Source organism: Aulonocara sp. 'chitande type north' Nkhata Bay, linkage group LG2, assembly GCF_057382095.1.
Source record: "Aulonocara sp. 'chitande type north' Nkhata Bay isolate Kocher_YH1m ecotype deep benthic linkage group LG2, A_spYH_male_GT1.1, whole genome shotgun sequence".
Classification (NCBI taxonomy): Eukaryota; Metazoa; Chordata; class Actinopteri; order Cichliformes; family Cichlidae; genus Aulonocara; species Aulonocara sp. 'chitande type north' Nkhata Bay.
In genome coordinates this window covers 24,125,224-24,153,192 of record NC_141345.1, presented here as the reverse complement: position 1 = coordinate 24,153,192, position 27,969 = coordinate 24,125,224, and the positions used below count along the sequence as shown (strand labels likewise).

The 27,969-nt window shown below is 42.8% G+C and overlaps 3 protein-coding genes across 4 annotated transcripts; all 3 read right to left on the bottom strand.

The window, feature by feature from the left end:
- Nucleotides 1-200: 200 nt before the first annotated feature.
- On the bottom strand, nt 201-5,598 carry c1qtnf2 (C1q and TNF related 2). The gene is made up of 3 exons (XM_086312118.1): nt 5,134-5,598; nt 4,567-4,824; nt 201-3,410 (listed from the first exon to the last, which is right to left on the bottom strand). Exons 1-3 carry the CDS (start codon nt 5,153-5,155, stop codon nt 2,767-2,769), a joined length of 924 nt encoding a protein of 307 aa, XP_086168244.1. The 5' UTR covers nt 5,156-5,598; the 3' UTR covers nt 201-2,766.
- Nucleotides 5,599-7,178: 1,580 nt separating this feature from the next.
- slu7 (SLU7 homolog, splicing factor) lies at nt 7,179-12,034 on the bottom strand. Its single transcript, XM_086312107.1, has 15 exons — nt 11,861-12,034; nt 11,473-11,629; nt 11,228-11,381; nt 11,060-11,140; nt 10,744-10,908; nt 10,577-10,642; nt 10,344-10,475; nt 9,721-9,818; nt 9,495-9,562; nt 8,906-9,045; nt 8,384-8,545; nt 8,190-8,291; nt 7,997-8,074; nt 7,772-7,891; nt 7,179-7,686 (listed from the first exon to the last, which is right to left on the bottom strand). The coding sequence occupies exons 2-15, from the start codon at nt 11,619-11,621 to the stop codon at nt 7,507-7,509; spliced, it is 1,695 nt and encodes a 564-aa protein (XP_086168233.1). The 5' UTR covers nt 11,622-11,629; nt 11,861-12,034; the 3' UTR covers nt 7,179-7,506.
- Nucleotides 12,035-13,137: 1,103 nt separating this feature from the next.
- Nucleotides 13,138-27,682, bottom strand: nsd1a (nuclear receptor binding SET domain protein 1a). 2 transcript variants are annotated; one of them, XM_086312081.1, is made up of 23 exons: nt 26,729-27,682; nt 25,300-26,165; nt 23,744-23,885; nt 23,425-23,597; nt 21,549-23,340; nt 21,338-21,453; nt 20,166-20,385; nt 19,958-20,061; nt 19,793-19,852; nt 19,499-19,693; nt 19,311-19,403; nt 19,078-19,201; nt 18,796-18,996; nt 17,232-17,411; nt 16,377-16,533; nt 16,079-16,284; nt 15,882-15,994; nt 15,520-15,789; nt 15,307-15,423; nt 15,055-15,196; nt 14,817-14,923; nt 14,511-14,709; nt 13,138-14,215 (listed from the first exon to the last, which is right to left on the bottom strand). In XM_086312081.1, the coding sequence occupies exons 2-23, from the start codon at nt 26,146-26,148 to the stop codon at nt 13,443-13,445; spliced, it is 6,333 nt and encodes a 2,110-aa protein (XP_086168207.1). In that variant the 5' UTR covers nt 26,149-26,165; nt 26,729-27,682; the 3' UTR covers nt 13,138-13,442. The 2 variants fall into 2 exon arrangements, with proteins under 2 accessions (XP_086168207.1, XP_086168218.1); XM_086312092.1 differs by having other exon boundaries at nt 20,166-20,382.
- Nucleotides 27,683-27,969: the final 287 nt, after the last annotated feature.

Here is a 27,969-nt window from a genome sequence, read left to right as displayed (position 1 = left end):
GTTAGATATCACACTGGCATTCGTTAAGTGCAAACCTGTGTGAGTCCATTTTGCTAAACATCACTCTTGGCTGACTTTGGGGGATTTAAACACAGCATCTCTGCATGGGAACATGAGGCTCTATAGTGGTGCATTGGGTTACCTACTGAGCCACTGACAGAGATGAGAGTAAAGCATCATATTTTCACATTTTTCAAATTCAAATTTTTATTTGTCACGTACACAGTCATACAGTCATACATTTTTGTTGAAGGAAAGTGTTTCAAGTATAACACTTTTTAGAAGTGATTCGGTTATTTTTAGCTAGAGCCATCTAAGTAGGAGAATTATACAGCATGCTTCCAGGTTCCATACAAAAAGGAAGATTTTGCAAACATAAGAACAGGGGAGCTGAGCCTGTATATAAATAAAATGCTGCTTTCTTTCTGTTTACTTAAGAAAGCTGTTATCTGAGTGTTTGTAGCAGAAGCTGTGCCTGCATGAAGCGTACTGCAAAAGATTTGACTCCAAATAGCTATTAACACTTTACATGGGTAAATTGTTTAAATTAGCTCTACACTGACTAACTATTCTAAAATGAAGTTTTCAGGTTTGCCATTGATGCATTTGTACTTTTACATAAGCACAAGTTTAAATGCAGAATTGCATTTCTTCCCTGAAGTATCATGGGTTATGGATACTTTAGTTAAGTAACACATTAGATCAAGTGTGATTAATTGCTTCCATGTGTGATGTGAATACCCACAGATGACTTTGAGACATTTGAGTATAAAACCCCAGTTAAAAATCCCCCTGTGGTCCATGAAATGGTGATGAACGGCCTCTAAAAGTAAAGAAACACAGGAGGTGCAGCATGTTCTTGTGTTTCTCCAATCCTTTGTCTCCTTAATGTAGTCTGTCATTGTCCTGTATTCGGTAACACTTTACAGTATGGCCCATGACTAATTAAATGGAATTGCAGTGGAATGTAGTTTATTTGAAATTACAATGTAATTATATTTACCTACAAATACTTGAAGTGAGGTAAGGGGGGAAAAGTGTTTTGGGTTGTTTTTTTTACAGAAAACAAAGAAGTATTTATACTGTTAATACATTTAATTCATGTACAAGTAATTTTAAATAATGCGTAACTTAAATTCACTCTATAATACGGCCAACAACCCAAAAAGCATAATGTACTTATAATTTAAGATGGCACAATTACCAGGAAAGTATGTAGTATGGTACTTAAAATTGTTTACGCAGTATTTAAATTTACTCACAGTATAATTTTTGTCTCCTTTCCTGTAAAATACCCGGAAGTTTGACACTACTTAAAATGATTTAAAATGTCACTATTTCTTCTCTCCTGTAAGTTACATGAAGTTGTGTATTACTTAAATTACTCATGTGCTACATAAAATTGTATACATGCAAATGCAAATACATATAAATACATACATATTATTCTAACGTATCTACCTTTAAGTATTTTTAGGAAAATTACATTATAATTTAAAACAAAATACCTTAAAATTTGATTTAATTGCAGGAGGATTATGCCCTTAATCACAGATTGTATTATAAAGTGTTAACCTGAATTCTATTAAGCAATTCAGCCCGTGAAGCAACCTTGAGCATGATGACTTTAAGTGAGAAATAATTTTAAAATTTTCTACAAATACAAAACTGCAGGTTAATATTTATATAATTTGATACACATGTGATTGGCATGACATGCATATTATTTTATCCTAGTGCATCATTTCTGTTTACAATCATTTATTAATTTCATGTCTCGCTGGAAGAAAAACTTTTTGAGTTGAATAAATTTTCAGTTTGTTCAAATAATTTTTTGGGCATAAAAAAGTGATGCAATACGAGTTAATACAAGTGTTCAAGTAAAATGCCATTTAAATTGATAGTATGTGCAAAACTCCAGTGGCGCAATCGGTAGAAATTACATTTAATTAAATTAATAAAACTCTAAGATGAGTTATTTGATTTCTAAAATGCTTATTAGTTTTATTTAAAAGATGTTAGTTTATAGAATACACTTCTATGTGTCATGAAAGTAATTATGAACTTGAACACAAAAATACACACCATGTTAATGAACCATACACAAATACTCAAAAACTGTTCCACCTATTCTCCTCCTCTTATCCAATTCAGGGTTGCAGGGGTGGGCTAGAGCCTATCCCAGGTGACAGGCAGGGTACACCCTGAACAAGTCGCCAGGGCCAACACAAAGAGAGAGATAACCATTCACACTTATATTCTACCGGCAATTTAGAGTCACCAATTAACCTGACCCACCTAATTGCATGTCTTTGGACTGTGGGAGGAACCTGGAGAGAACATGAAAATTCCACACAGGGACCAGGACAGTGCTAACCAGTTTTGACTCAAAAACACAAACACTGTAAAATAATTTATCTTACAATATAATTTAGATTTTATTTCAAATTGTGTTTTATAATGGTTAATAAAGGGAAAAAGGGGGGAAAAGAAGAAGGCACTGTGCCATCTCCTATCAAGGAGTTTAAAAAAAAGAAACAGAATTAAATTATTTTGGGTTACATAAATTTAAATATTTTATGAGAACAGGGCATAATATTTCAGGTAAAATGTTTTTTGTTCACTATTAAGGCTTTATTGTGTGATTCCTCCAGTTGATTTTCTTTCTTTCCTAGTGCGCCTCCTGGTGACGAATGTCTTAAACAACTGAAATTCCACAAAGCCCAAACTTGTGAAGTTCAATTAGATATAAATCTTAATTACAGTTCATTCATTTTCATCCTGAGCATTTGCTTTTCTATCTGCTTCATTGAGAAATTCCTGGTCAGGGTAGATTAGGAAGCCCGTAAAGGTGCTGTCTGTCCAAAAAGGATCAAAAAAGAGTCCGTTCTGCTCCGAGTAGAAGATCTGCAGCCAGACCTGGTCTGACTCCTTCAGGTGGAGAACAGTAGAACCAGATGCCACGTCATAGTTCCCAGTGTTTGCATCAAATGTTTTGATCTTGTACTGCCCATTGTGAACTAACCCGATGGCGAGATGCTTGTTGGCCAGTGTGATGTCATAGGTAAAGTAATAAACTCCAGGGATAACGCAGACAAACTTCCCGCTGGAGGCATTGTAGTGATTCCCTTCATTCAGCAGGATCCGGGTGAAGCGGATGGGCGTGCGCTCTTTAGGATAGCTCTTTGTCACAGCCACAGAGAAAGCTGATCGTGCTTGCTTGCCACAGTTACAACCACCTGGAGCTCCTTCCTCGCCCATGTCACCCACGTCTCCTTTTTGTCCCCAGGTTCCAGATGTTCCGGGTTTTCCACGTTGTCCTTTCAGTCCCCGAGGTCCGGCCTTGCCAATAATACCCTCACGACCTTTCTCACCCGGTTTGCCTGGGTTCCCAGGTCTCCCTGGATCACCTGATAACACATAAATAATAACAAGATGACAATAAAATAGTATAATCTGGGCACCAGTATAGCTGACATGCTTGAGCAGCTTAGCTATGTTCTTTAAGGCTATTGAAGATGCCTGGGTCCATTTACCATGTGTCTCACCAAGACCTCCTAGCATTCCTGTCTTCTCTTCACTATTCTATCTAAATAAAGGCTAAAAAATCCAAAATCGTGTTTTAAACAAATACTGTGCTCAAAATAAATAAAGGAACACGTTTAAATCAGAGTGTAGAAAATCAGTTAAACTTCTGTGATATTGATCTGGTCAGTTAAATGATACGGAGGGAGTTGTGAATCACTTTCAGCTGCTTTGGGTGCAGTAGAGGGGCAACAATGAAACAGTTTCCCAAACAGGAATGGTTTTACAGGTGGAAGCCACTGACATTTTCCCTCTGACTGTGTTTTTTCACTACTTTTGCATTTGTCTAGGGTCACTGGTAACAACTGCCAGGATGAGGTGATACCTGGATCCTAGAGGTTCTACGGGTAGTTCCATTAGCATAAGGTTTGCTGTCATAGAAGAGATTTCAGGGGACAGACAGTTACTCTAGGAGAGCTGGACAGGCCATATAAGGTCCTTAGAGACTGGTGTCTGCTCCTTTGTGCAAAGAGGAACAGGATGAGCAGTGCGAGAGCCCCCCAGTATCATGGCAAAGCGTGTGGACATGGTGGACTAGCATGCCTATTACCCTCATTTTTTCCCTATATCTGATTGTTTTCAAAGTGTTCTGTTAATTGTGAGAGTAGTTTAATTGTTTTGATGACCAAAAGCTCTTAAGAGCCTAAAACGTTCCCTGTGAAATTGTCACTGACAAAAGAAAAGAGCATATTAATTGGCATGTTAGGGCTGTTTAGATGTTTTTTGACTCTTCAAAACTTGTGATAATAAATAATAAATCAACAGGCTCGTTTAAGTAACTGAAAAAGGTCTGAATATGAAGCTAATGACCAAAAAAGTCAAATGGCAATAAAAACATTCCCTTTACAGTTAAGAACTTCCAACTTCAGACATCTGTGCAAAGATGTTGGAGAGGTGCTAAAGAAAAATCAGATCAGTGACATATATGATGTGAAGATCATTCAAGTTCACAGTAACATACAACTAGAGATTAACTACTACCTTGATCTCCCTTCTCTCCCTTCTCTCCATCCTTCCCATCTTGGCCGTCTGTCCCGGGGGGCCCCATGGGGCCCATGGCCCCGGGTGATCCAGGGGCTCCTGGGTTCCCTGCAGGCCCCGCTGGGCCCGGCAGACTGCAGACCAGCTGGGATGAGTGGATGGTGAAATTCCGACCTCTCTTAGATGGGGGATTTGTTGACTGCGAGACGACAACTGACAGCACATAGATCATCACAAACATCTGGAGCATGATGGGAACTGTAGAGTCACAAAGAGACAAGGGGAAGCAACTGTTTACAATAATTATACTGACTTGAGTTTTGCAGCCACTGATCAGATGATGCAAACATGTGGTAAAAGATTCCTGGAGTCAACCAGAGACTAAAACCTAACACACCATGTGGACGGGCATCTAGATGGTGTGGCCATTTTCATGCAATCCCTCAGTAACTAATGACAAATCTGATGCATCTGTTATATGTTCTGGTTACATAAAAGCATGCAGCTTACAGTAGGTTATATAAAGGAGTGTGTCAGCCATTTTAAAAGCACAGAGTAAGAACTCACCAGTTGAGAAATTATGACTCATGGGTATTTTTCAGCTCCGTCCGAGCCCTTTCTCTGCATCAGAGTGCACAAACCTTCCTACATTTCCAACAAACGATTGAGGCAACATTCTTCAAGAGAAGCTCTGCAGAGAAATGTGCAGCCCAGAGTCTCCGTAACATCCGCCCTGTTTATGCGAGTGATAGGCCAAAAAAAAAAAAAAATACTTTCACCATGATGTCATTACATTCAAGTCAGTGCAACAGCTGAAGCAGTGACACATCAGTGGTTCACAAACTCTGCTGTGAGGAAGCAAGAGATTACACAACGAGGGCTAAAAAGGATAAAGCAGAAACATTTCGCTTGTTACACGTTATGCATTTAGATACTGATGTCCTCAGAAGTGGTCAAATGTTGCAATAATAGAAAAAGAAAATTTAAAAAAAAAACATTTACGTTTCCTTGTCTTATTACAAGCACTAAAATTGTCCCACACTGTAAAGTTTATGAATAAATCTACTATGTAGAGCACATCTTACAAAAAACAAGAGACACAAGAAAGAGGAACCACTGAAAAAACACGTCTGCCATTTTTTAGGTTTCTGACTGTGTTCATGTGTAATGCACGTGGATAATGTGTGCACCTGGTTAATGAGGAGCACAAGGACAGACTTCTCCCTGCAGTCTGAGATAAGGAACGCTGAGATTGACTGCTTGTTTTTGGTGTCCTCTTCTCCACCTTGGAACCCTCATCAGGGCTTTCCAGAAAATCACCCAGTGAATGAAGAGGTAGCCATCTCATGTTTGCATTCATTTTTCAGTTCAGTCCATTAGGTGACACTCTGGGTGACTTTTTTTTTTTTTTAGGTATTTCAGATTTTAGTCCTTTCCCTTCTTTCCCCCTTTATCTCTGCCCTAGTTATGCTTAACACACAAGGCTACAAAAAGCAAAATTAAAAAGTACATAATTAATTCTTTTTTTTCCAAATAAATTATCCAGAATTGTTCGTCGCTGAACCTTGCAAGGTAAACACACCTTGCAAGGTTCAGTTTATGGTTTTTAAAAGCAATCAAATAGTTCTAAAACTCAATTTACATGTGAAAACCCAGGTTACCTAAAATAAAAACTAGACTTGGGGGGGGGGGGGTCAAAACTAACTGACATGATTTTGTAATCCTGGCAAACGAATTAAAGTTAAATACAAATATTGATGAAATGTCTTTAGTTTTTGTTTGTTACTTTGGTAAAGTTACAGTTTGCCCCCATGAGTTTTTAATGGACATCTTTAATGAGAGTCTACAAGACTGTGAATTAACTGTTTTCAGAAGCAGTGGGGTTTTTGTGTGAAACTTGAACTGATCTTCTTAAATCTTGCCTCCAGCATTTGCCCTCTGTAAAATGATATTTTGCAAGGCTAAAGCTAATATTGAGAAAAGCAAAACAATTAAAAAGTAAAGTGAAACGCACAGGCTCACTGTCAGAACTAACAAGAGAGTCAAAATGAAATTTAAAAACAATAAATAAATAATTAGAAAATACAATAATTATAATAACTCTGGTGGGTACTTTTACAAAGAACTGTGTTTTTAGACCCTGATCACTTACATGGGGAACATGATCACTGAGAACATTACATAAACAAGCCGTTCCCTACAGCAGGGATTCAGTGAAGGGTAGAAACTAGAAGGGCAGCTTCAGTTTCATTTTGGCCTGTAGTGGAGGTCACTATGAAGTAATCCTCCACTTTCTCTTCAGATCAGTACTTAAATCGATGAAGTCTCAGACCTGACAGAAATGTTGGAAATGCCTTTTGAATTGTTCTTTCCATATTACTTTCTGTTGTTGTGTACTAATTTACAAATCTCCCCACATACTTAAGTTTCCTCTGGAGTCCATAACTGGAAAACACGATATGTATATACAGCCATGCTAACAACAACTACTGAGGTTCAGCAAAATTAAAAGGATCAGCCGCCCAAGTCATGTTTCCACCCATTGCTCATACCTCATGTACAACCCTCCACCCATGCAAAAAACCCCAAAAAACAAGAACAACAAAAAACCATACATTCAGGCAAATGGATTTTATTATAAAAAGAAATGCAGTTACGTTTCTCATGTTTCCTGTAAAGACTGAATTTGAAAGGTTTGAAAGTATTTAAATGTCTCCTGTTGAAGCGAAACACCTTTTGTTGTTGTTCCACATTTTATGGACATGCAGCTTCAAAACAATGTGTCAACATTAACTTTTACAAAATACTGTACACAGTTTCTCCAGCACTTCTTTCCAAAACACAAAACTTGAGTGAATGTGGGATTTTATATTTTACTGAGCAGCTGCTCTAGTAGAGTCCTTGGGGAGAGTTTAGGGGAATCTGCCGGGACTGAAAAGGTCACTGTCCCAAGAAGGAAGCCATGGGATCATCTGGCCTGCTGCGTTTCATGCGGAAGGCCTCCATCTCCTCCTCAGTGGGCGCCTTTACTTCAAACAAGCTGTTGTACGGCCTCTTCCTCTCATCCAGCTGCATTAGTATCTCCACCTGCTTCACCCGCTTGTCCTCTGCTTCTAGAGCCTGAGAAGGAGACGGCGGTTGGAGGTCAGACACGGAGAAACTCATCAAAACAAACACGGCTGTCAAACAAAAACAAAAACATTACCTTCTTCAGCTTTTCCTTCTTCTTCTCCTCATCCTCCGAATCACTGCTGTCGGAGTCGCGCTTCTTGTTCTTTTTGTTCTTCTTTTTCTTCTTCTTCTCTTTCATCTTATCTTGATGCATCTGGTGATCACAAATATTTTAATAATGAACATTACATTTAAGCTTATTAACATTAACTGCAGCATTTTTTTTTTAAATTTTTTTTTTAAAAACAGTGTCCCTTACTTCTAGCAGAGTCTTGGGCTGTTCCTCCTCCTGTGGCTCAGTTATTGCCTCTTCAAATGGAGTGCACTCTGAGTTGTTCTGCAGGGGTTCATATACAAACACAGTCAGAAAGTGAGAAATCTGTGACCACTTTATAAACTGATATCCTATCCATCAAACAAACGCTTCAAATACTCTCAGTAAATGTACTTACAATTCCAATTCCAGCTGATCCTGTGCAGTAACTCTGTTTGACCATGGAGTGGCAACACTTGTACCCCCAGAAGCCATCTTTCCAGTAGGAACCCCAAATACACTAACGAGGAGATATGATCTTGATTTTAGGATAAAACATAAATAAAATGTAACAAAATTAGCCACACATTTGCTACAGTCTGCCCTTCTTACAGTGTGGTTGTTGATGAGCACGTCCTCCTCATATTTGGAGCGAGCGACAGCCTTTTCGAGTCCTTTCAGCACAGCGCCGTGACGCGAATACTCCACGTAGTCCTCCGTCTGGGCCAACAGCAACTCCCGCGGTGGTGCATCCAAATGCTCCTGGCCTCCATACTGATTGTCACACACAAAAGCAGAAACATCATCAGTAAAGCCCAGACTGTGACTGATATGAAGTTCGGTCTGATATATCAGCCAATATTTTTTTTTTTCTTTCTGATATCCCTAATATTTGTAGTTATTTATTTTCTCATTTACACAGCTGATCCAAGCCCGACTGCTCAGATAGACTGGTTGTTTGTGGTGTTCTCAAACATGCTGCCAACAGAGAAGCTGCAGAGTGCCATCCGGTGGACAAACTGTGCAACATCTGCACTCATAAGATGGTTGAAGAAAGTTTCTCCCATCTCTTATGTACAGTTCACTCTTCCTGGCCTCATCCTGTTGCTAAATGAATACATATCAGCCGTGTACCTTCTCCAGGATGCTCTCTCTCTGTTCTTCTTTGAAGTCCTCCTTCTTGACCTTGAAGGAACGATGCAGCAGTTCCAGTTTGGTGGGGTCAGCCTGCAGATGCACCTCGGAGCCTTTCTCATAAGCCTCCCAGGCAAACACTGTCACGAGACAATGACAATTGCTACAAATTACACTCTGTGGTCCTAACAGATAAGAAAAAGCTCAGATTTCATCATAATTATCCTTTACTAAGTAACTAAGATCCTGCCTTTTGGTGTCTCATATATAACATAAGTGTGACAGGAGAGGGACTCTTTAATTTAGCTGTGTCTAAATAGATGTATAGATGTTAACCACTATTGTTAGCAGGCTGCTTTTTACTTTTTGCAGCTGATTTTTACTCTATAAATGCTGATTTTTCCACTTTTGGATGACTTTTGGTAACCTATTATAATCCAGTCAAACATTCAACAGTTTTGATCACAGTGGCCAAAAATAAATAAATCTCTAGACTCATTTCCAATATAAGTAAAGTCATACTTCCAAAACCTAAAGAGTTAAGGTTGTGAGGTGTTTGAAAAGAAGGAACCATAACTTTAGGACTTACATTGTGTTTGAGCCATGGAAATTGTGGCTCCACTGTAGCGAACAAAGTTGTCTCCAGCGTACCCCACTCTGTTACACAAAACAGTTCAAAAATGATTTCAGTGTCCACTCAGTTACTCCGAGACTATTTCTACTATTCCTCTGTTGATTTGAAAAAAAGAAAAAAAAAAAAACCCAACAACAACAACAACAACAACAACAAAACAAAAAACAAACCCATAACTTACTCATCAGGGTTCTTGCCAGTGTTGGAGTACGGGTTCTCTCTCATTGCTCGCGTCTTTGGATCGTAGTACGCTGAATTTGGATCCAGATTTCTCAAGTACTGTGAAAAACAGACACGAGGAGTTCAGAGAAATTAGTAAACTGCAGTACCCCATCTTTCATACACAGAACTGCTGAAAAGTCATGTGATTTTATTATATTTCGCTTGAAAACAAACACGAAGGAAGCGTGAAAACACAAATCAAACACAAAACATGACGCAAAAACAGAGTCTGTGTAACTGCAACAGCCCTCTGAATCAAAATTTGGTATAACTGCCTTTATTCATTAACATAGCCTGAACCCTCTTAGGCAGCCTTCTTGTATTTTCTGTAAGTTGTCTTCAGTAATAGTTCTCCAGCCTGCTTGAAGGACATTCAAAGCTTTTTCATGTTCACAATTTAAACAAGATCTCGATACAACTGTCTCCTTGTAAGAAAAATATAAAAGGAACATGGTGTGGCTCACAGCTTTTACACAATAATGTGGGCAGTAACACTGTGTTCTGTATTCATTTTATCCCTGTGTACACAGTTTATCATCAGAAAAAGCACAAATGACTAATGTTTTACTACGTGGCTCTTACTTTAGCTGTGTCTTCTCTGATACGCAGATTCCTGACAGTGATTCGTCTCTTGGAGTCAAAGTTCTGACCGGGCATGTCGATGTCATCTGCATATTTGTCTTCATCCTCATCTTCACTGTCATGTTCCCACTCCTACAAATAAAGAATGTAAGGTTATTAAACTGCAGTCTGATATTTGCCTCCAAAACTGGGAAAATTTTATTATTACCATGTTAATGTGAGTGAGCACTTACAGTCTGGTCCAGTTTTCCCGAGGCCAACTCATCCTGAAGTTTCTGTGCTTTCAGTGTCCTTTTGGCCTGAGAAACAAATAAGAATTCAATCATGTGGTGGTGGACCACAACAACATTGGCTTACCAATGTTTTGACCTCTGGAGTTCAGTCATGCTGGTCTGCTTACCAGATCTACTTTGGCGTACTCTTCAACAATGCGCTGATGTTCCTCTGGGTCGTAGCCATTCCAGCGATCACGCTTTCCATCATAGTCCATGGTGAGCTGGATCTGAGCGTGTTCATCTGGAGCAATCCCTGTTCCTGTGAATTTGGCACCAACTTTTCTGGGTCGCTGGTGGGACAAAATGAAAGGTAAGATGCTAACTTAAATAATATAACAATAATAATAATAATAATAATACTCCTTTGACATCCAGGATAAGAAAACCCTGAATATTAATTTGTTCCAGCAGATAACTGTAAAACATTTTCATCAGTTTTACCTCCAAGCAGTCTTTCTTCTTGTGTGTCATGGCACCACAGTTTTCACAAGCCCCTTTACGGAACTTAGTTACAACTGCACTCTGTGTGGAGACACAAAGTGAAGCTTTTAGATTTTGTGGCAATATACTTCTGTGTCCACATGAGAGAAAAACTTGCCTCATTCTCACCTCCTGCACGCCTCTCTTGTACCACTCTCCGATTGCGGAGTACTGCTTCTCACTCTCACTCTGTGGTCTTTGATGCTTTAGTGTGGGCCTTTTTGATGGGTCGATGTACCACGGCACTGATGAAATGTACTGTGGGATGTGGGGGTTTATGTCCCTGTAGGACAGATGCGTTCACGTTACATATCACACCATTCCTTCCATCAGCTGCCTGAAAGCACACACTTTGTGCACAGGCACAAACTTACTTTCCCTCCTCGTCCACCTCAGCTGGAGCGTTTCCCAGCTTTCTCTGCTCCTCCAGCTCCTTCTTCTTCCTCCAGTCCTCTCTGGTCATCTTCTTGGGCTCATCCAGGCCCACGATCCCCTCCGAGTTAACGTTGGTCTGCTCGGTCATGACTGAACCTGCCGCCAGAAACACGCCGCCGGGGACACCGTCACGGGTTTAGTATAAACACCCGTCCTACTCACCTACACTCAGCAATTATGTGTTTCACTTCTTAAAACAAAGGCTAAAACTACAGGTTTTATTGCAGTATTTGCCAAACTAGCTGTTTAACTGCCGAATGACGTACATGTAGAAGAGGCATTTTACTTAATTTCTGTGAAAATTCATAAACCAATTCACTCACTTACCTTGAATAGGCTCCACAAATAAACTTGATGTTTATATTCCTTCCGTAAAATCAGCAACTTTCCCTGTATTTGACTCCTTTTTAAAACTAGTCGGTTGTTTTGACTAAAATGCGATCGTCGCCATTTTACATCAGCTAAAGTTACGTCACGTCCTTTCTGTGGAGTCGCTGCCGGAAACAGCGACTTCTAGAGGACAGTCAGAGTACAGCACCTCAACCGCAAGAAAACAGGTGGTCTTTACTTTCTTTTACTTGGGAAATTTCATATCAATAGTCGAAGCAAGTTAGTTTCTAACCCTTTGAATGTGTTTTGAGCTGATATCTCAAGTCTAAAAAAGCATAGCTTAAACTGTATTGTTAAAATTCACTCAGAAGTGTTTCTCTGAAGAACTGTGTCAGTTTTATGCAACATTTAGTCGCTAATGTGGCTTTAATTTACGATTTCTCCTAGTGAAATGAACTTGTGTGTCTGTACATAATTACTGACCACGTTTTAGGTACTCATTATTACAAATCTCTAATTAGCTAGCCACATGGCAGCACCTGAGTGTATTTAAGCATGTAGACATATTAAATCTGGCTGGCAATAAAAAATAGTAATTGTGTCCATTCTTGTATTACACCATGTACCCATCTTCTGATGGCTGCTTAATGGTGTCACGTCACAAAGCTCAAATCCTCACACACTGATTTCTTGAGCATGATGACTTAAGACAGCTCTGAAAGCATAAAGGTGGTCCAACCCAGTAACAGCAATGTGTATGAGTATAAAAGATGCTTCAGAAAAGGTTCTTCTTGTTACATGTGGACAGATCCTTGGATACTGAGATCTAGTAAGTACAAGGATTTTATTCTAATTTAGTCAGTGCAACATCAGCAGCGGTTATAAAACCAACACTGGCAACATCTGTGATTCATGTTTAGGTTGTGAGAAGATGACGCTTTTGTCTTTTATTTCTCTGTGCCAAAGCTCCTGAGCTGTGAGCTACTTGTTGTCAAATAAAAGAAACTGGGGTAGTTTTTGTTGTGAGAAGATCATTTATAGCAAGAAGACTCCAGTGGGTTCATTTCTGCATTCGTCACAAGCACCAGGCAGGTACTCCCTCTGCCTAACTGTAACATGGACATGTGAGAACAATGTTTTGAGGACTCCTCTGATTGGAAAGACAAAGTTAAGACAGTAACAACAACATAAGATGCCCTTAAGATGACAGTTTGGTCAGGTGAAGCTTCCCACCTTTTTTCTTATAATCCAAACAGGTTTTTTTTTTTCTTAAAAAAAAAAAAAAAAAAAAGGCCAAAAAATGTAAACATTGTTAAGAGAGACAACAAGAGAACAAAACAGCACCAGACACATACATATCAACAGAAGTAGAAAGGGGCTGAGTGAAGCAGCCGTCGAAGCCTTAGCACCAGTACTCATCCCTGCTGTCAGTCCAGCGGTGTGCAGATGAGAAGGCAATGTTGTACCAAAGTGAAGGCAGTGTTGCATTCAAGTAGGTACCAAAATATGAAACTCTTTCAGGCCTTTCAATGTCTACTGAGTTTTGCTGCTGAGATATAAGGAAGGACAGGATGAACAGTCACTTGTCATCATCCTCCACTCTCCCCCAGTCCTCCGAGTCCTCGCCCTCCACCTCTCCGTCGTCTTCCTCCACATAATCACCCCAAGTGTCATACTCGTCCCCGCCCTCGTCCTCCTCCTCATCATCCTCTGGCAGATTTCCTCCATACAGTGGCTCATCCTCCTCGTCCTCTACTATCTCCATCTCCTCCATATCGTTCTCTTCCTCATCGCCCTCTTCTTCGTCTTCTTCATCGTCGTCGTCCACACCGTCCACGTCCAACCCGCACACCTCCCCATCCTCCACCTCCCCGTCCTCTCTCTCTGCCTTGGAGGAGGCAGGAGTGGGGAGAGCTTTCTCGTCAGTTCTGCCCATGAGGTAGGACCTGCCGGAGGGGACGAAGCTTGAGGTAGCAGTCTTGGTGTTGATGTAGAGACGAGGAGGAGGCGCTTGCCTCGATGAAGTCGCTTGGCTGGCCGGGGCAGAGACGGGAGCGGAATGAGCCACTCGTCTGGTGACTGGGACGAAAGAAGGGGCGACGGGCGCATCAACAGCCCCGGGCCTCATGGAGGTCGTGCTGGGCATGTATTCACGTATCTCCCCTGGCTCTAGCGGGTCGGGCCCACAGGGGTCGTGCTCGCTGCAGGACAACTTGCCGTCCAGCTTGGAGATGAAGAGCATGCCTTCTCTGTGCTCCTTACAGTACGAGTTGGGGCACATCTCACAGAATGAAGCCGCCTCCTTGCCACATACGTCACACTGGTGCCATGGACACTCCCATCGGCCTGCAGGCAAATCAAATGTGGAATGAATACAATAAACATGCGCAAATAGTACGATTTTTGACTCACAAATAGCTAACAAAAATATAATAATTAACATTTCTCTTCAAGTTCACGTTCATCAAAACTACATTTTATTTTTGCCTTTTTTGGAGAACCTTCACCTCAGAAACCACCCAGTCACCTCTGTTTGCTCCATGCATGCTTGAGGATATTCAAACCCCCTGAGAGCTTGATGTAAAAAACGATTGGCTACACACGGCTATCATATTGTGTGCTCTCCTTAAAGTCTACTTGCCTGCAGGCCTCTTGGCCAGGTTGAGGCAGTCAGCATGATAGACCTTTGGGCAGCCCGGCTTCTTACAGGAAACTATCTGACCCCCGTCACCACAGCTGAAGCACTCATCTTCCCTCTCCTTGGTCACCTCTTGCTTGGTCTTCTTCTTCATAGTACCCTTCCGTTTTCCTTCCTTAGGTTTCATTTTCTCAGCTGCTGGCTGGTTCTATACGAGGACGAGGAACAGGAAGGTCACAAGGCAGCTCTTCTTGTAAGTGCGGTCAGAGGATTATTTAACTGAAGGTAAAGTTGTGAATAAATATAAAGTTTTACCTTTGGCCGGACACCCAGGAAACCACTACAGTTGGGTGCTCCACATTTACAGGCGGTCTTCCCATTGCCACGACACTCCAGGTTGTAGTTGAAAGTCAGCTCCTCACCTAAAGTAGTTGTTGCATTAGATCGGATGTGTAATTAAAATAATCTGGATGATCTTGTTCAATACAACCCTCCCCTCCTAAAAATGTTAAAAAAAATTAAATAACCCCAAACAAAAAACAAACTATCAAACCTTTTGGGATGTCTTGTAAAGCAAACAGCCCCACTCTGGTGTCCCCATTCACAGTCCACTTCTGAGTCTCACAGTTTGGCTGGCAGCTGTGATTCATGAAGCGAGCCTGGTTGCCTTTGGGCCCCGCGTCAATGATGCGATCCTGGAGTGGAAAAAAACACAAATCAGTGTGGACACGTCATCTAATCTGCACTGTTAATCAAGCGTGCCGCGTTCAGGCTGCATCTGTTGGTATTTGACTCAGATACTTACTTTGTCCAGTGTAAGCATGTAGAAGTTGCAGATGTCATTCTCCTGAGCGTGCCTGATCCTGGCGCGGCATTCTTCTTCATCTATCACCTCGCCCACGTATTCACTGATAAAAGCTCCCTGGGAGAGACAAAAAGAGACGGAGAAACCGAGGAATAAGTAAAATGTGGTTACAACTAAAGCGATCAATGCTGGCTTGATTCACTTCCGACCCACCTTCCTGATGTCCGAGAAGCCACGCAAACCCCAGCCGCAGGACAGAGTCCTGAAAATCTCCACAGGTGTGTACTGGCGCTTTGTGAAAGATTGATTTTGGCATCGGTCCCCTGCCGCGCACACCTGAGGGTGACACTCGTACATCAGCATACGGTTAATGCACTCAGAGTCGATGCCGCACGGGTTCTCGTCAAGCGCCTTGCAGTTACATCGTGGAACCTCCGAGAGGTCAGCGGTGATAATCTGCACCTTCCCAATCGGCCGGTTTACCTAAGAAACAGAGACAGGGGTGAGATTTTAACAGCACTCGTCAGTTAACTGCTCTGCCATTGGCTAGATGAGCACAGATGTACAAACGGTACCCTAATGTGTCTGTATGGAGGAGGCTTCTTGTCATTCTTTCTGTCCTCCTGAAGCTGCTTCAGCTCCTTTTCTGCCTGAAGCTCTTTGAACCGCTCGGCCGCTTCGTTCAGTGCTACAAAGAGACACACGATCTTTACTATTAAACATGCACCTTACACCAAGAATCAAGATGCACTCAGCAACCTTAAGCACGCACCCTTTTTGTACACTGCATCTGCACCCTTGCCCATTTTTTCTATATTGTGAGTATCGCCCTCCATGTAGGGAAACACTCTGGCCTGGTATGTCCACACGAAATCTTTGGAGCCAAAGAACTGCACAGGGAACTCTCCCACCTCATGTTTCATCCTTAAGATGTTATTTGGGACCTCTTTGGTCAGGCAAACTTCAGCAGGCCACCACCTGAAGAGACACAGCGGGTTTCAGAAATACAAATATGGCTCCAGTAGTTGTTAGCCAGAGCCTCTGTGTGATTGCCAGTGTTGTTAACCTACCTGTAACGCCCCCACTTGACCCACAGGATGTCCTTAATACGGGGCTTCTTTCCAGCTTTGCAGTCGTTGCAGAACCAGCTACCCTGTGGCATCTCCATATTCAAGCATTCCCGATGGAAAGCAGCAGGACAGGCTTCACAGCACAGCAGACTGCCCCCTAGAAACGCAACCCATGAGTGATTAGGGAGCTTTTTTATAACACGCCATAATATGGCCTGCAACAGTCCGTAGTTATGTTTTGAACAGTGATTACAAGGTCACACGGGCCTGCAAATTTTCTTCTAAGTTGGTAAGGGAGAACAGTCCATATCCAATGTAAGCATTTGTGAGGTAAAGCCAGCAAATAAACACCAAGCTGAATATTTATCATCAGCGGTAAGCTAATTCAGTAACTGACTTATTATAGTGCCACTACAAGTGACACTAATCAGTACAAATGTAGATACTCAGGACTAAATGAGGTGAGTCGGTGTATTTAAATGAGATCAGTGGCACTAATTTAAATCAGTGTCAGAAATAAGAGCATTAAACATTAACATGTGACTTCAGCAGTCAAACTGTGTGTTTTTATAGCTGCTGGGTTTCAGAGGCAGATTTGTGAGTAGAGACAAGAAACAGAAATACATTTATAGATCCATTTGCCAAGTGGGAGCATTTAAGTGGAAAATGGGAGAGAGCATAAAAATAATTTGGAGCGCATTATGTTGAATTTAATAATAAAGCCCGGCGCTGAACAGCTGCCTTTCTTTGTGTGTGTTTTTTGTTTAACATTTGAACAGTGGAGGTCTGTTAAAAGCTCATGTTTTAATCCTGAACTCATTTTTACATATGCACACGCTACAAGACTGCGCTCACCTTCAGAGCAGACAAAGCACCAGCTAACGTTGATGTGCTCGTGGTTCTTGCAGCCTTTGCGAGGAGTGAAGTGGTTCGGACAGAGGAAGCTGTTGTTCGCCAGCACCAAGCTGCCCGCTGCCATGCAGTTGTCGTTGCCGTGATAGGCGACGGGACAGCGAACGCATCGAGCCAACCGACCTGAGAGGAAGTGAGAGGAAGCACGGCTTAATTCAGGCAAACAAAACAACACATACCATTTATGGAGCAATTTTAAAACACTTTCACTCCAAATGTTGTCCCTGGATTTGGAACATAAGACTCAGTCGTACAGGATTATTAAGAGAGATCGTAGTACAAAGCACATTGAAGGAGTCACGTCAGTCCACTGAATTAAAACTCTGCATTACATGCCAAAATCCTGCACAGTCAATATTTTATGAAGCCACTTTAAACTGCTAAAAAGCAAGGATTATGATGTACACTTGGTACTGTAGGTGAGGCTGTAAGTGTCAAAAAAATCTCAGTCTAAGTGCCTAATTTCACATGACACACGAGCAATGAATCACATACTCGAGTGTCAGCCTGTGCTTATGCAAAGACACCGAGTCATTCATAAGAAAAAGCTTAATCACAGAAACAAATCCTGATATCTCCAGGCATGAAATTCAAAGCCCTTAAATAATCCAGAGTTCAAAAGAGGCCATCAATATTCAAAGTAACAAGTGACATGCAAACAAAGACTGTGCATTTCCATTCATGAAGCCACCTTTTTATAGATGTTTACAATGACGCGCCTGTCTCGTCGAGTGTGCTCTTGACTCGGCTAGATGTTCTGAAAAGATGGTTTTTAACCGAGGAAAGAATTCTGCAATCATCCACTTCAGTCGTTCTCTTTAGTCCTCATGGTCCTTTTTTCTTGGTTGGGCAGTGCTCATAAGTGCATTCCTTCTTTTTAAGAATAAACCAAGGTGTTGTTGATGCGCTCACTGCTAAAGTTTCTGCTATTTCTGCTATGAATCCAAGACTTCCTTTACATGCATCAACACCTCTTTGGACTGGATGCAAATTTTTAATAATAAACCACGGTGAAAATGAAGGAATAACTATCAGCCAGCTGGAGATCTACTTTTAAGCACATTTTCGTGGGCTGTTTAAAAGCCACTTTAAGCTGCTCCCCTATTCACAAGGGTCTGGCCACAGCGGGTAGCTCCATGTGTGATTTGGCAAATTTGAACATCTGATGCTCTTCCTGAGCAACCACAAAATAGATTTTTGTCTCCTCCCGGGAAACAAATGACTGCACTTACTAACCAGACTGATTCTAGTTGTTAAACCTTCCTAATTTCCTAATTAAAGGTAAAACACTACACTTTAAATAAATCTTTACTGCTCTATTTTTAATTCACTGTCCTGTTAAAAAACCTCACATGTCACCTGGTTCAAGTCTTGCAAAAAACGACCCTGGTTTCAGCAAAATCTTAAAACATACTAACATAGAAGCATCTTGTGGTGTATGGTAGGCCTAACTTGGATGAGGAGAAAGTAGATGGCTGGTTGGATCAAAGCCAGCAGTGGCGCTCACCTTTAGAGATGCAGATGTTGAGGGGATTGGTAATGTGGCAGGACAGGCACACATGCAGGGGGCAGCGGAAGCCTTTGTTGTGAGGCTGGGTGGCCGAGTAGGCCATTATACAGTCCGTGTGGTAGAATTTCCCACACAGCGGGATTATGCAGCGCTTCACCCCATCTCCGGACTTCTTACACACGAAGCACGCGTGAACGCCTGAGAGGATCATTAACAACCAGAAGAATTAAACTCAGGTATGCCGTAGCGTGCATTTTTTGTGCTTTCAGGCGTACCCACCAGCGTTGCATTCTCGACAGAGGAATTTTCCCTTCGGAGGCGCCGACAGGCCAATGCACTGTAGGTGAAAAGCTCCGTAACAGTGGCCTTCACACACCAACAGGTCTCCCGTCCTCTCACACACCTGCTCAAACACACGGAGGAAGAGGCCCGACTAATGATTTACTGCTCCCAAATACAGGGAATGCGCCACAAATCAGAAAATCTAGACTTTCTGATAGACTCCCTCTCACCTGACAGACACTCTCCTTCAAGGATGCAGCTCCTATTTTGCCTTTTACATCCACCTGTGAGGACAGACTGTCATTCCAGCCGGCCGGCAGCACCTACGGAGGTAGTTGTTAGTCAAGTGCTGCTCGTAAATGAAATACCACAGGTGGACGACCAATAACTCAGCAGCTTATCAGCACGACATACATACCTCGGCCTTGGGAGTTAGTGTTCCAGTGTTTTGTTTCTCCTCGGTGCTGCAGGCCTCCACCTCAGCCTCCTGCTTAGGGGTCTTGGATCCTTTGGGGCTTGGAGATCTGCTCTCTGGGGGCTTGGAGGCAGCAGAAGCAGCAGCAGGAGGAGAGGATGTGCTGAACATGGGCTTGTCGTTCTTCACAAATCCCAACTATCCAATATGATGAGATTTTTTTTATGATTAATTCTAGTATAATATTGTTTGGTGTTATACGAGAATCAGAGAAACCACATCACGAGGTTTTAGTACCTGTCTTTTCTTCACCAACACCTTCACCTCTGACGTAATTGCACTGTGACGTTTTTGCTCCTGTAGAACAAAAAAAATACTTTCAGTGCTACTACAGAGCGCTCACAGAAAAAGCTTTTGTCCCCATCACAAACGCTCCTAGCTACCTAATGTCATCTCAGTTACCTTCTTCTTTGCAGGAGCAGCAGGCACCTCTTCTATGCTACAGTCCAGCACCTTGTGCGACAGCTTTCTCGGCCTCTTTCTTTCTTGGATTAACAATTCCGTCTCTGGAGTAAAACGATTCAGTATTGCATATTTTAAAATAGCGTCTAAGAGACAGGAAAAATACTTGATGTTGTAAATACACCGGTTACGCTGTTAGCTTATTTACCTGGTTCAGGAGGTAGATCAGTTTCCTCTGGGGTGTCTGGGTCAAAGGGGGGCTGTGTCGTGACTGAAGCTACCGAAGGTGCTGCAGGAGAAAGCTCGTCCTGAGACGGACTCTTTTCCAACTGTGCCGGAGCCTCGGCGGGCTCGTCTGATGGAGAGGCTGGGGTAACAGTCTCTGACGTGATGCTGAGGTCGTGGAGTGCTGCAATCCCTGAAGTCTGCTGAATGTACACATTGACAACAAAGCACTGCTGAAATCCATCACATAAGAGGTTTTAAACTAACCACGGGGCAATCGTTTCCGTGCACTGTGGCGGCAACATGTTCCAGCAACATGTAGCAGCCATAGCTGTTGTTTATCAAATTTGTTTCTACAATTATATCTTATTATCACTCAACCCAAAAAACCTTAAATGTCAAAACAATAGGCTGATGTATCAAGGCATAATCAGAATGATGTTATTGCCTGATTTGAAAGCAATTCACTTTATTTACTTTATTTAATTCTGGCAAAGTACAAAGAGATATGCTTTATGTCTACTGAGTGGGTAATTCTAGATGGGTCAACCGGATAAACAGAAATATCTGTCTTTTTAAAATGGGTGTGAATATACAGAAAAGCAAAAAGGCTACAGCTATACCTTATATTGTATTGTATGTGCACAATATATACAGGATGCACATTTCTTAAACATGCCTTTAAGGACAATATATGCTGTAAGCTAGAGGTTCTTAGGGACCGCTTCCAGGGAACAAAACTTTCCAAGGACCTCATAATCCTCACACCAATCCAGCTGGTTGGAGTTTAGCATCAGATGAGTATGTGAACGGGCTTAAATATTAACAGCTGGGAGTGATTTCATGACAGATTGTTTTCTATTGTCCCAGTGATAACGCGGGAGGGAGTTATGGACACAATCTGCTTGTTTTATTGGTGTAAATTGTTCCCATCTCTAAAGATTCACTTTTAAATGATACCGCACAAAATTCATGCTTTAAAGCATGAATTTTGCTTTAAAGCAGGCCCCTGTGGATATACTGCGTGGAGCCTTAGGGTGTCAACAAACTCAACACTAAAGACTGTACAGGTAGCACTTGCGTTGTATTTATAGCTTGAAAGAGGCTGCTTACTTCCATTTTTATTAAAAGGAAAATGAATCATACATTTCTTACCATTTGGGAAGATTCTGACAAGTGCTTCTTTGATCTCTTTTTTGGGGCAAATATTTGTTCGTACTCCTCGGTCGACTCCAACAGACGTTTGGTGGGTTTCCGGAGGCGTTTGTTCTCTAAATAAAAATAGGAGAATAATAAATTATGTATCATTTACTTACTGATTTTACCAGCTCTGGAGATGAAGCTCAAAAGGAGCGCTTTGTCTTACCGGCTGAGCTGCTTCCGTCGGACAAATGCGAGTCGCTCTCCGTGCACTTCTCAGCCCCCGGTTCAAGATCTGGTGATGCCATCATCTCATCAGACGCCTCACTCAGGAGTTCACCCTTCCTCTCGGCAGCCTCCTCAACCACCTGCCAGCGCTTCTTTGGAGCCAACATGGCTTCTGAGTTGTTATCGAGGTAGCTGGTGGAAGGATCGGCAGCAACAACAGGAACCGATCCAGAATCGGCCAAATCGGCATGGCCGCTAACAAACTCCCTGCCGTAAGCCATGTCGGCCAGGTCGGAGGAAAGGCCAGATATGCTAAGTTTAAGTTTGGCGGGTAATCTTTGTTTCCTACGTTGCTTTTCTGAGCTTCCAGGCGGAGTACGAACAGGAGAGTCTTCACAGTGGTTGGTGTCAGTTCCAGTGATGCCTTTAGTCCTAATCTTTGTCCTTTCCTCTGTCCTGTGGGGTATTGTGGATTTGCGTGACTTGCCATTTTCAAGTTTGACCCCATGAGTTAATCCCTCACAAGAACCATTGGGAGTGTCAACATCTGTGGAAGCAGGGATCACTAGGGGTTCCTCTTTGATTAGGGCAGGTGATGGAGGGATTGTCAGCGGTTTGCCTTCTTTTTCCCTGGTATCATGCAGGTCTTTCAGAAGCATCAGGAAAGTACTGAATTTATAATTGGAATCAGTACAAAATGCAGCAGTTTCAGAGTCACTGCTGTCCTCCTTTGCAAGAGATTTAAACTTTATTTCCTGGATATCTGGAAAGGAATCCATCGGTGACAGGGACAAGGACTGAGAAGTGGTTGTGATATCCCTGACAGTGCTTTCTGTCTTGATCTTAACAGGTTGCAAAGTGGACTCAGTCGTGACCACACACTTGGACTTAATCCATGAGCCATTACGAATTAGCTTCTTATCAAGCTTCCTTGCACGCCTTTTTGGAGAGCTGTGGTTTACAGACAGTGATACACTGCAGGAGGATTCCCGAGTAGGAGACATTTCAGTGTTCATGGAAGCATTAGTAGGTGTATTAGCAGGAGACTCATCAGCAGAGGCTTCTGCTGAGAAGTGGCTCGTGGCCACTGCATCTTTGAAATCGGTCTCTTCCTCCGCCTGCAGAGCCCTCGTCATCAGGCCACTGCTGGCAGGAAGATCCACCGAGGTCTTTTCACTTTCAACACAGCTGTCCAACCTCTGGCCAGAATTTGTGTTTTTTGATGTCCTTTTGTTTTTTAAGCTGCTAAATGAGTCTGCACCCCGGCTCACTTTTTCTGTACTCTTTTTAGCCTTTGTTGAACTTTTTTCTCTTTGGACCTCTATACTGTGTACTGGAGACAGCGCTGTGCGTTTCGGTCGATGCAGCATTGGAACTGAATCCAGGTCAGCATAAGGCGAGTCCTTCGGCTCTTCTTTCAGTGCACGCGGTGCTGTGTGAAGCTGGCCTGTGGAGGATTCCTTTGATCCACTAACTATATGACCAAATATGTCTGACAGACACTTCTTTTTCTTCTTCTGAGCTTTATTGTTATTGCCTTGATTTGTAGAGTTTTTGATGAGATGGTGCTCGTTTCCATTGGAGGCTGTAGAAGATGCTGGAGGTTCACTGGAGTCCACAGAGACAGACGGGCTCTTGTGTCCCTTCTCATTAGGGAGCGGGCTGGGTATACGTTCATCTCCTTTGACCGACACTGACAGCACAGTTTCACTTTTCCTTTGCCGACCCGGGAGCAGATACTCAGCTTCTGCTACACTGACTTTCCACGCAGTCAGCAAACTTTTGGGTATCTGCAGAGAAGTAATATAGTTACTGAAATATTGTTCACAGTGAGCAAACAAAAGATTTTCAAAGATTCACTTCACAAATTATACCGTATACTTGTAGTCTTTCTCCTTCTGCTTCCCTCGCCGCCTGAGAACAGGAAGGTCTTCAAACTGATGGCCTCCTTCAAAAGGTAGAATAACGTTCCCTGGGACCCAGGAAGACTCTATAATCTCGCCAATCGTTTCCAAGAAATACATCCGGCAAGGACGAGGACTGGGAACTGGATCAAAATGTTTTTTTAAAAAGAAGAAAGAGCAGTGTGAACTTTGACATACACTACAATGCCGTCAACAAACTATCAACAAAACAGTCAAGTTGTATGAAATGGATTTCTGTCAAATAATCAGTATTTACATCAAATCTCACCTTTCATCTTAGTGTGAATCCCCTGGTCCAGGTCGCTTGTGACCTGACAGGGCCACCACGGCCGTCTGTTGAATTTTGCCCACACCAAATCCCCTTCCAAGTATTTCACTGCAGGAAGAGGCCTTTTCTTTGGGCTGTTGGACTAATCATTACAAGAAAAACACAATAATAAGTGATACAGAAAAAAAATAATGCTGCATGTATCAAATCAAAATTCTTGTCACGTATAATGACAAGAATAGATGATATCCGCTTTTGAATTCTAATGGTGATGACAAAACATCACATTGATTGCTTTGCTGGCCTCAGATTTGAACTGTTTTCTACTCTTTTGGGTCAAATTTTAAAGCTTGGAAGATGGCGTACGTTAGAGCTGGGCGATATATCGAGTTTTTAAAAAATATCGATATATTTTTATACGAGATATAAGATGTGACAATATCCTTTATATCGATATAGTCTATGTTACGTTATAATTATACTTGCGGAGCCGCAAGTTTGCCTCTCTTTCGTCCACTTTCGTCTTTACGCAACGTTACTCGGCCTCGCCTCTCCTTCACTGAACACAACTCCCCCTCCTCCCCCATCGCTTCACCTGCAGGAAGCGACAAGAAGGACACGGCAAATCCGTTAACGAGTTACTGCGCATCGCCCCGTGCGTGGGGCTGGACGGCGTCAACGTGTTAGCTAGCTAACCACGCTAACGAGCTAACCACGCTAACGCCATGCAGCCCAGAGGTGCTGCACGGACTAAAATCCTTTCATTTTCTCAAAAGTTGACAGCGCGCCTTATGTATGAATTCTGGTTGTGCTTGATGGCCGCGCACCGATTTTATGTGGAACACGGCGTTCAGCAATCTGTCAAAAAATGTTTTAGTACGACTTTGGTAAGCTACGGAGCTGCACCGCTTGATGGATTGTCGGAGCATTACGGCTGAGCCTGGCGGAGTGATACGTACTGTGCTTCAACGTAATATTACCTTACTGTGTATAAGGACCATAAATGGCACCTGTTAAGAGACGTGGTTGCGAAGCGGATTTCAAACTCCAGGTTGTCAGTCACGCAGTACAAGTTGGGAACAGAGCAGCTGTGAAATCTGTCCTTGTTATAGTGCTCGTCTTTTAGTTTACATTTTGACTGCACATTTGTGAGCTTTTTGTTATGCACAAAAACAACATTGTTTTCTTTTATTTATGGAGCATTATTATTTAATAAATGCTCATAATTTATTTTTGAGTAAATTTTATGTACATCTGCTCTATGTTAATAAAAGTGCCTGTGTGACATCTGGGACACAGCTTTGACTAAGAACTCTCTTTTTGTTCTTACTTTATGGCTTTAAAAAAAAAAAATCGAGATATATATCTTATATCGCCATCCAGCTAAAAAATATCGAGATATGAATTTTGGGTCATATCGCCCAGCCCTAGCGTACGTGCATATTGGTGGCTCAGGGTAGTTAAGCTATGCTTGATTATAACATAGCCACATAAACTTGTGTGGATTTGGTTGTACAGAAGTTGCAAAGTTTGTATCTCAAGAGTTTTATACTCACATTAGAGTTGGTGCCACCTGGTGAGATAAGTCCTGGGTCAACAGGGGAGAGAAGTTCACCATCACTGTCAGATTCCTCACCCAAACTCCACCCATCTCTCATGGAGATGTCTGGCAGCGCGCTGGGGCTTAGTGTAGGGTTGAGCTCAGATATAGTTTTGGACATTAGATTAAAGACTGTAGGTTTGTATGTTCTTTTATCCACCCCTGAGTCGCATGTGGTCTTACACTCTGTAACAGTTCGATCCTGACTCGGCTGTGGGGAGTGGCCAAAAGGCGCGAGTTCCTCGCCGCTGTCCCCCTCCTCATCGTCCCCCTTTACATCGCTGCTGTCAAATAGTGTGGACTCAAAATGCAGGCATCCGTTTGGAATGGGGGAACAGCGCTCGAAGCTGTCAGGACTGTGTAGGAAGAAACCATTTCTGCTCATGTCCGGCAGAGTCCCAACAGGCTCCATGTCATTGTTGCCTGGAGAAGGAGGCAACTGGACAGTTGGCGCCTCAAACTCATCATCGTCGTCGTCGCTAATTGGGCTTGCACAGAGCAAGTTGTTCCGAGGATGAAGGTCCCTTTCTGGGTCAGGTTTGTTGATCGCAGTGTTCAGGTCGTAGGGCCTCCTCAAAGAACTGTAGCTTTTAGATCGGTTAGTCTGATTGTACCCTAGTAAAGCGGGTTGTTTGAGGCTGGAGGATGGCAGCTGCACAGTTGATGACTGGTCTGATCCTCGCTTCACAATGCCACATTGGTTTCCATAGGAAGTGCTCACAGGGCCATTGTGGGGCCTCAGCTCTGGCGGGCCTGAGCCAAACACTGAGCCTACCCTAAGACCCGGTCTGTATGACTGCTTCATGTTGTCATGCCTACATCCTGTCAAATGAAACACAGGCAGGGTTAGACAAGGTAAACGTGCCATAGAAGTTTCTCTCTAAATACACTCCTGTGTGCTTATAGAGATGTGTAAACAAAGTGGCTTGTACAGTGATAAATATCAGAAGCATATCCATGAAGGTCCAGCCATGGCCAGTGCGCGCGTACACACACATACACAGGCACCCACACACACACACACGCCGATAAGCCGACATTGCATGGCCTCCATTCTAGAGGCCAGTCGTACGGCACAAGACAAAACACAGAAAACAACCGTGCTTACACACTTCATTCACAAACTATTAGAAAATAACAGCGCTTTGTCTGCTAAATGTGGGTCACCCCGGCGATCGCTGACTTGTACAGTCAATGGAGGAGCGCTGAAGCTGTAGTAGAGGAGGTGACACTGAGCCATCACAGAAACAGTCAGTGGCTCACACAAACAAGCTACAGCCGCACACCGACATAGGAAGCTACTATTAACTCACGAAAAAAAGGTCTGATCGGCACTACAAGTTCACCGCACTATCAACACGTGGAAAAAAAGGCGAAAAACCCACCGTTTGGAGGTCGGTCATCGCGAAGCCAGCAGCTGCTCTTTGATAATGTGGCACCAGGCGAGTGTTTCTCTCGGTTTGTGAAAGCAGATCTCCACAATCCCAGCTGCAGCAGCACTAGTAGTAGGCCAAGGCACGGCTCTCATTCTCGCTTCATCAGCGTCGGCCCTCTTAAAAAAATGTCACCTTAAATAAAAAATAACAGCCGACTGCTCCATTACGCCGCAACGTCTTCAGTGAGCCACAACCGGTCCTGTAACAGCCACAGCAGTTTATTTACTACATGGTTATTATTATTATTTTTTGCCTGCTTGTCGATGTGCCCCTGGTTATGTTAAAACAAGCCCAGGCTGTGTGTTGGTGAGCAGTAACCAATCCGCAATGCTACCCAACCCCCCGTCTGTAGAGGGCCGTGACACTCACCCTCCGCGTGCACGCGTGCACACACTGGCGAGCACGGACGCACGACAAACACGCACGCTCGCACGCGTGCACACCCAGGTGAAGTTTGCAGTAGTTATTGGTATGTAGTAATCGTAAATGAAGGCAACGGATTTCTAAGTAGTTTGTCCCGTTTCTGCTGTAACCCCCCTCCACCTGCAGTCCTATTGTTTAACTTTCCTAGTTGATGCAGGCCTGTGTGCGGGTGTGTGTGCCTGTGTGTGTGTAGGAGGAGAAAGATCGACCATATAGGAAAGAAGAAAAAAAAGACTGCACACCGATAATAACCACACGGCCTTTCCGGTCAAATCACACTCTCCGCGCGCCATGTTGGCTCTCCACGGAGCGCTGACATGAGGAAACAGGCCGCCAGGCGCTCAGGAAAGCACGATCGAGAGTTGAGGCATTGAGCATATGAACGGGTTTCTTTCTTTTGGTTTCCTGTGATTAAAAAAAAATCAGTCGGCGTCCGTTTTCAGCCCGCCGGCACGTAACTTTGATGGTTTGTTGCGTGTCTTGTTGCTCTAACTGAAGCAGATCCACAAACGCGCAAACTGAAACAGAGAAGCACAAAAGGCTCGCTGCAGTGGGCCAGTCCTCAGATCAGAGAGCGTGCAGTTACATGCCGACTTGTCAGCAGAGCAGCTACCCTCTGCCGGCTTTTAAAATGTTTAATATCATACACTGTGGTATGTTTATGTCTCCAAAGGCAGTGCACTTCTATATTTTGGTGAATTATCATGTACAGAACACAAAGATTGAAGACGCAGCTCACATCATGGCGGCTTCACCCAAAAAAACAT